This window comes from Hordeum vulgare, chromosome 5H, assembly GCF_904849725.1.
Source record: "Hordeum vulgare subsp. vulgare chromosome 5H, MorexV3_pseudomolecules_assembly, whole genome shotgun sequence".
In the NCBI taxonomy this organism is placed as follows: domain Eukaryota; kingdom Viridiplantae; phylum Streptophyta; class Magnoliopsida; order Poales; family Poaceae; genus Hordeum; species Hordeum vulgare.
Window position 1 is genome coordinate 514,478,947 of NC_058522.1, and position 7,798 is coordinate 514,486,744.

General features: G+C 43.3%; 1 protein-coding gene across 1 annotated transcript; it reads left to right on the top strand.

Moving 5' to 3' along the window:
• Positions 1-651: 651 nt before the first annotated feature.
• Positions 652-4,913, top strand: LOC123451953 (BTB/POZ domain-containing protein POB1-like). The gene is made up of 5 exons (XM_045128521.1): positions 652-984; positions 1,793-1,914; positions 1,994-2,057; positions 3,557-3,836; positions 3,955-4,913. The coding sequence occupies exons 1-5, from the start codon at positions 822-824 to the stop codon at positions 4,568-4,570; spliced, it is 1,245 nt and encodes a 414-aa protein (XP_044984456.1). The 5' UTR covers positions 652-821; the 3' UTR covers positions 4,571-4,913.
• Positions 4,914-7,798: the final 2,885 nt, after the last annotated feature.

The window sequence follows — 7,798 nt, forward strand, 5'->3', positions numbered from 1 at the left end:
GTGAGTTCATAAGTGTGTGTAGCACGGGGATGTGTAATTGTGCATGCATTCAGTGTGTGTGTAGGGCAAGGTTGTTGGCAAGCCGCGTGTGGTGAACGTGGCCGATTTGTTAGGCTCGCCGTGTGCTATGCGGTTTGGAACGCATCATGAGCACGGCCAGAGCGGGCGGATCGGGCACACGAAAAAGAGTGGAGGCGTGGGTGCGTGTCCTGGTGCTGGCTCTCGGTAGTGGGTATAAGGCCCGTGTGTGATCATTGTAACAGATGTGGCGACAGAGTTTGTGCTCTAAAAGAAAAATGCTACCGTTCGTGCGTCGGGCGTTCGTGTCCCGAAAACTTCACTGCGCCCACTGTGTCCTCGGGCCAGTAGGGTGGCAGATTTAACCACAACGATGACGATAACAATAGCACGACGTGAGGCAACGAAGGAAAACAACATGGCCGGTGCTACAACTATGGCCGGAAGGAGTAGACGAAGCTAAAGAAGCGTGCGGAATGTTAGCAAATATCTGATATCTTTGATTTCTTTTTTCCAAATTTGATCTATTAAAATTTACTTAAATTTTAAGGATTTTCATTTAATTTGAATATGGCCCAAAATTTTGAGCTTACAAACATTTTGATACCCATCAAACTTTCATAAACGTGGTCAACATTTCGTTTGAACCTCGTTTTTGGTCCTTCGTGCCGTCGTGCGCAGGACCAACCCTAGACTGCCGCACCGCTTAGTAGCCTCTCCCTTCTTCCTCCGCCGCCGGGCCAGCTAGGTACGGTTACGACCACAGGCCCTCCCAGGGGTGGTGGAGGCGGCGACAGACGCGCATGGCCGGAGGCGACGCGTCAATGGTGGCGGCGCCGGGGCTGGAGGCGGCGGGGGAGGCGGAGGTGGACTCGGGCTTCGAGTTCGCCTTCGAGAACGAGGCTTTCTCCGACAGGGTCCTGCGGATAGAGGTCATCAGCACTGGCCGGAAGCGCCGCAGTGAAGGTGCGTACGTACAGGCACAGTAGTACCATTAACCATTAGATTAGAATATTATTAGTAGTACATTCTATGCACCGCACAGGTCTAAGCACCTGCGCCTTCCTTTATGCATCCAAGTATCGATCATATCGTTATGCGCCTTCCTTTCTCTGTTAAATTTCTCCCTCGTGGATACAAGTTTATCTTCTTTCACGCCCATTAGGATCTGGATCTGTGGTGATTTTTCTGCCTTGTATGGGCAAAGAGGTGCACTGTTATCCTAAATACACCCGGTTAGGAATTTAGTTTTGGATCTTGAGTTGTTCCAAGTTCTCTGGCATGTTTTTTCATGATCATGTGAGCAAGTGTCAGCCTTAATATATCTAGTGAGGAGGGTGTGAAGGGAGGATCTCCCTAACTCGCCAGAACTCTCCATAATCCTGCTTACTGTTCCAAATTTGAGGTCATAATTAGTTTGTGTTCTGTTTCTGGTTCACCATACTGTTTGCCAGCCATATAACTGTGGTCTGGTCTTTTACCTTTGTTAACTGAGTGCATTTGTGGAAGATTAGAATCCTTGGGGCAACATTCATGATTACTCTAGCATGTCTATTAGGCTTGATGCAACTCAGTGAGTATCCTGTTTTCATGATGTTTCAAATTTCCCTGCCTATCTAAAGGTTGATTCAATGAATCTGCACACACAGCGAACATGATATTTCAGACATTTTTAACAATAAAACTCTTGTCTAGTATAATTATCTTATATATGTGCCTTCTTCTCCCCTACTTTTTCATGTTTCTCTAGATTTATTTGACTTGTGTTTTGCAGGTGATGATGGAGAAGGTATTATTGACTCTTCTTGGACTGCGTCGAGTACAGCAGTTTTACGAGTCAAGACCGTACATGTCAGTTCGGTAATTCTCGCCGCAAAAAGTTCTTTCTTTTTCAAGGTAATTTTGATGATCTTCTGAAATTCATTTGGTCTATAATCAGTTGATTCGTATTTCTGACAAGCTTCACATTTCTTAGCTTTTCTCAAATGGCATGAAAGAATCTGATCAGAGACAGTCAACAGTTAGAATTGCTGATTCAGGTAACTCAACAGTACGATGTACTCTTCCTCGTCTTATTATTCCTGATTATTCTAGTTTGCTATTGTTATTGTATTAATTATTTATAAATTCAAGAAATATGATTATTGTAGAGAGGCCTGTCTTGGAGTTTCATGCCACAGTTTTCTACTTTGATAATGAATTGACTATTCTCATTTCCCAGAATTTGCCTACCAAATGGATTTTCTCGTGCATGACAAGTTCTCTCAATTGATTAAAAACTGGACTTATGCTGCAGATTAGTGGCTGAAATTAAAGCGTATAGTTTGAAAGATCCTAAGGTCTAGGGATTAACTTGTTTCATGTATGAGGACGTAGCCGTGAAGGCCCAACGCATTAAAATTAGGAATTAAATTGTGCAGCCAAGTCCAACAATAGATATCCCTTTCCTTTTCTACTCCTTGAGTGGTTGTTTGGATACGGAGCCTTACCCATGGGTATACAGAAAATCTGTTTTTAGCCTATTTTTAACCAAACCCGTTTTACAATCTTTTTTTTATATCAAAGATAGAGTATTTGGAAAATTGTGTTTGGGTTAGGAAAGTAATAAATCGGAGATGTATAATTCTTTGTTTGGATAACGATTAGCCTATCTTATGTCACGTGTGATCTCTTCCTGCTTTCATCACTCGGTCGCCATTGACAACATTCCAAGATCCAGCCTAGGGCTCCTCCGTCGCTGCTGCCCGCGTCCCCTCAGGCCACAACGATCCTGTCCCCTCACATCAGAGGGTGCTTCTCCAAGTCGCGGAGGTTTTCGCCCCTAGCATAGAATCTTCCCCGGGCTGCTGCTTGCCTTCCATCTGGCCAACACAACTCCGCGTGCGGCCACCGGCAGGGTGTTTCCCCTGGCCGCCGAGCTCGTCTTCCCCGCAAAGACTACCCTGGGCTGCTGCATGTTAGTGCCATGGAAGTACTCTGCCGTCGTGGTGTCGTTCGTATCCATTGCAGTCAACCACACATCGGCGGCCATGCCGGGACAACGAGTGTCAGGATGTCACACTGTAGGTTCTTGAGAGAAACGGGCCGTCAGCGTCAGCGTGGCTGTACACGGGGCAGTCGCCACTCCATCCGGCGCCGTCACCGTCCGTCGTCGCGGCCGCAAATCAGGGGCCCGTCGTTGACACATGCGCCAGCCTCATGGTGGAGGAAGGCATTCTTCTCCATGAAGCTCCATGCCACTCCACACAATACAGCTCAGGATCTGTTTTTCTTAAATGCGTTTGCACAAAAACGTCTCGGAGCCGTTTTACCAAAAACGCAACGCAAAATATGAGTATTACGAGAACCAAGTTTATCCTTATCCTAGGATTTGTTAGATCAGGCAAACAAAGTTCTAGTTGGTTAGACCCTGAAACACGTTTTTAGCTAACCGATTCTCTAAAAGCTATCTATCCAAACAACCTCTAAAAGATCTTACTGATTGTGATATTTTGGACTGTTCTTATGTTTCCTTGCTTTCATTCCTTACACGGTACAGAGGAGAATGCCTTTATGGAGCTTATACGCTTTATGTACAATGGAAGGTTGACACCAACAACCGAGTCCACTCTTCTGGTTGATATCTTGATGATTGCTGACAAATTTGATGTCGCTTCGTGCATCAAGCTTTGCAGTCAGAGGCTCATTGCCCTGCCTATGACCCCAGAATCTGCAGTGAGATGCCTAGATCTCCCATGTTCCATAACAATGTCAGCTGATCTATCAGAGGCAGCCAAGAAATTCCTTTCTAAAAGATATGAGAAGTTCCTGTTAACAAAGTAAGTAACCCCATCTGATTGAGATTCCCTTTTTTCTTGCTTTGTCGGTGGACTTGTGTGGAAATTGTTGTCACAAAATCATTATATCAAGGCATTACATGATTTTGTTGCATTTCAGGTTCCAAGATGAATTGATGAGGGTTCCTCTCGCTGGGATTGTGGCCATCTTATCCAAGAATCTCCCCGGGGCTGAATCTGAAAATTCCGTCTTTGACTTTGTGGTCAGGTGGGCCGACTTTCAGTACCCAAATTCAGAAGAAAGACGCAAGATTTTAAGTTCAAGTTTACTTCCAGTGGTGGCACTAGTGCGTAGCATGACCAATGAGATCCTAATTGATCAGCCGTCTTGTATAATGAACTTTATTCTAAAGCGGGAGCACTGCTCTGGGAGCTTCCCATCAGGATCGATACGCTCGCCACCATTCTATTGTGCGGGGCATGGTTTCTTCCTCTCAGCACACCGTAGAATGGATCCGCGCAACTATTTTTCCTTAGAAATACAGAAGGTAGAAGACAAGGGCCTAGTAAGGGGGACATTAGATTATGAGATTGAGTTAAGGACAACACCGTCGCTGGAGTTTACCTGCTTGTGGAAGGGCCCCACCACCACCGGTTGTACACATGGTTTTGGATGCATAGTTCCTTGGCCGGAGGTCATTCCTGACGATAGCCCCTTCTTCATCGATGACAAACTCCATGTTCGAGTTCATTTGAAGATAACGCCGCAGCTGTAGTGATGCTTGCACTAGCCACTAGTGTGATGTGCTTCATTAATGTCCTTTTTTGTTTATGTGAGCGAAGAGAAGCTCCTGTTCTTTTAACATATGAACTCGGTGAATAATGTTAGTATTTGGTCTGCACTCTTTTGGTGATTCGTAATGTAGCAATGTAGCTTCTCAACATCTAGAGTTTGATGCTGGAGGTTTCATTGTGTGGTGGACTCTTCTTACCAGCCGCAGAACTGTCAAGTGTGTGTGTGAGTTTTGATGTCCAGCGAAGTCGCTGAACAGTTAAAGTGCACTTTGTCGTACGTTGTCTGGTATACATTGCTGAATGCTGATGGCCTCTTTGACTCGATGGACTTGTGACCCTTAGAATGCATATCATGTGATCATCTGTTCATGTCTATCTTTAGACATTGTTTAGTTCATGCTCTATGGCAGTTGATATGTTGTGCCCCATGGACAGAATGCTGCTGTAAATTGCCTAAAAAATTGCTGATGTAAAGTTCAATGTTGTCAAGGCTGTTGCTTGCAATGTGTGCTCCCTGGAAACTAAGCACACAATCTACATGCACATACCGGATCCGATACTATTTAAAGTTTTTTTTTTCAGTTTTAGATTTCGAGGTGTTGAGTAGTTGAGGTTCTTTGACATAATTTTTGCAGGACAACAGTAATCAAAGAGTATATGTTGTCTGTACCCCCAATTAAAGTGCACCAAATCTGTAGTGACATATTTATTTGGATGTAGCAGCGGCGCCTAAACAACATCATATCATTAAGTTGAGCCATTGGACAACTTAAAGATTAGGAATAATTTGTGTGTTATAGGTCTCTAGACTGGTGAGATTCGTACTGCTTAAGGGCAGTTATCTGTGGTTCTTTACGTGTGATGCCTCAGCCTTAGTTTAAAGTAACAAGCTGATCAATTATTTCACATCTTTCACATGAAAAATGTAATTTGCTTGATTGCTACGTTGAATATGCAATTGTTACATCTCTCTTTGTGAGATTCAAAGGTCCAAAACAAGCAGAAGAACAGATTCATCGAAAGTGTTATTTCTGGAATGTATACTTGGATATGAATGAGCTATGGTGTCACACTATATATATTTAATGGACATTAGTAGGAGTAGTTGTTTTGTATGAGCAAGTGTCATCCTAAGAATGTTTAGTGAACATTTTTCCGTTAGTTGTTCTGTATGAGTGTCGTCCATGATTGAGGCCCTCATGTTCGCCTGGTCCACATTTGAGGTCAACATTGGTTTGTGTTTTGTCGTTGGTTCACCACAATTTAATTTCAGTTATTTCATTGAAACATCTAAGTTCCATAGTATTAGTCTGCTCATAATCACTTCTTTCTGAGTAGTATAAATATATGTTGACTGTGGTACACACTAGTATATTTGTTCACATACTCCCTCATTTCCGGTTTATAGGGCTCATCTCAAAAATTTCAGATTTCCATTATGTTAGGTTCATTTTTAGTCTAAATGAGTTAAAGTGCTTTGAGTCTCACGTTATATTTAATTCATAGAGATAAGAGAAAGAAAATTACTACCTCCGTCACGGTTTAGAAGGCACAGTTAAATTTACGTGCATTTCCATAATAGACAAGGTTTAGAGCGCATTGCATTTACTCCTAGCAGCTAATTAGTACCCTGTTATACTATTTTTATATGCATGTGTAGTGTGAATGTTATTTTTACCCATCTCATAGCCAATCAATAACCACCTAGGTTCGAGAGAATTTCCAAGCACGTCTTCTAAACCATGACGGAGGAAGTAGTGGCTATGCATGCATTTTTTTTCTACATGCACCATGCAAGTCCAATGAAAGGGACGATGCTAAAAATTGAATATGTGAGAAATATTTCATTGGCTAGTTAAAACTAGTGTCATCCACTCACCTTGGTTGATGAGATTTCAGTTTTGAGCCCTATAAACCGAAAGGAGGGAGTACTATGATACACTTCTAAGGATTTCTTTGATTCAAAGGATTCCCAAAGGAATTTTGAGGATTCCAATCCCTGTGAATTCTTCCTACGTCGATTGTTTGATTCCTAGGATTACAAACCATAGGGATTCCAAACCTTAGGATTTGTTTGCACTAGATTTCACAAGAAATCTTCTAACCACTAACTTTTTTTAAAGAATCTTGTGCACAATCAAACATCTTACAATCATGTATTATTCAAGGTGACATGCAATTCTACTTCTACGTTCTTCTTATTCCAGCATTTTGGAAATCCCAAGAATCAAAGAGACGCTACTTATTCCAGCATTTTGGAAATCCCAATAATCAAAGAGACGCTAAGAGCAAACTCCAACGCAGTGACCCACTTTGTCTGTTTGGGTCATTCGGATAATTTTTTTGGCCCAACGGGGCGAATCAAATGAACAAAGTGTCCGCCTGTTGTCCGTTCGTTGTCCATCCCAACCCAAATTAAACCCAAATTTGAGTCATAAATGGGTCCGTGGCGGACAAAAAGAACAATCCCGTCGTCCGCTCTTGTCCGCTCGTGTCCGCCATGGACCCACAAATCAATGACTACAGACTTCTGCCTCCACAACTATCGCAACGAGGACCAGCGCACCAACGAGGCTACCTATGCAAGTCACAACCACGCTCACCGGCGAGGCCACTTGCGCTGGCCGCCATCGTGCTCACTGGTGAGATCTCCGCCGCTGCGCACCGGGGAGACCTCCAAGAACTGCAACCACTGCCGCCACACTCATCAGCGAGGCCACTTGCGTAGGTCGTCGTCGCGCTCACCGGGGAAATCTCCGCCGCCGCGCTCACCGGGGAAACTGTTGAAATTATGCCCTAGAGGCAATAATAAATATAGTTATTATTATAATTCCTGTATCAAGATAATCGTTTATTATCCATGCTATAATTGTATTGAATGAAGACTCATTTACATGTGTGGATACATAGACAAAACACTGTCCCTAGCAAGCCTCTAGTTGGCTAGCCAGTTGATCAAAGATAGTCAGTGTCTTCTGATTATGAACAAGGTGTTGTTGCTTGATAACTGGATCACGTCATTAGGAGAATCACGTGATGGACTAGACCCAAACTAATAGACGTAGCATGTTGATCGTGTCATTTTATTGCTACTGTTTTTCTGCGTGTCAAGTATTTATTCCTATGACCATGAGATCATATAACTCACTGACACCGGAGGAATACTTTGTGTGTATCAAACGTCGCAACGTAACTGAGTGACTATAAAG

Bases quoted from the DNA above. Each gene is read 5' to 3' on its own strand.
- LOC123451953 (XM_045128521.1), top strand. From the start codon at position 822: ATGGCCGGAGGCGACGCGTCAATGGTGGCGGCGCCGGGGCTGGAGGCG. The intron at 1,915-1,993 runs GTAATTTTGATG...CACATTTCTTAG, and splicing joins AAAGTTCTTTCTTTTTCAAG to CTTTTCTCAAATGGCATGAA. The intron at 3,837-3,954 runs GTAAGTAACCCC...GTTGCATTTCAG, and splicing joins GAGAAGTTCCTGTTAACAAA to GTTCCAAGATGAATTGATGA.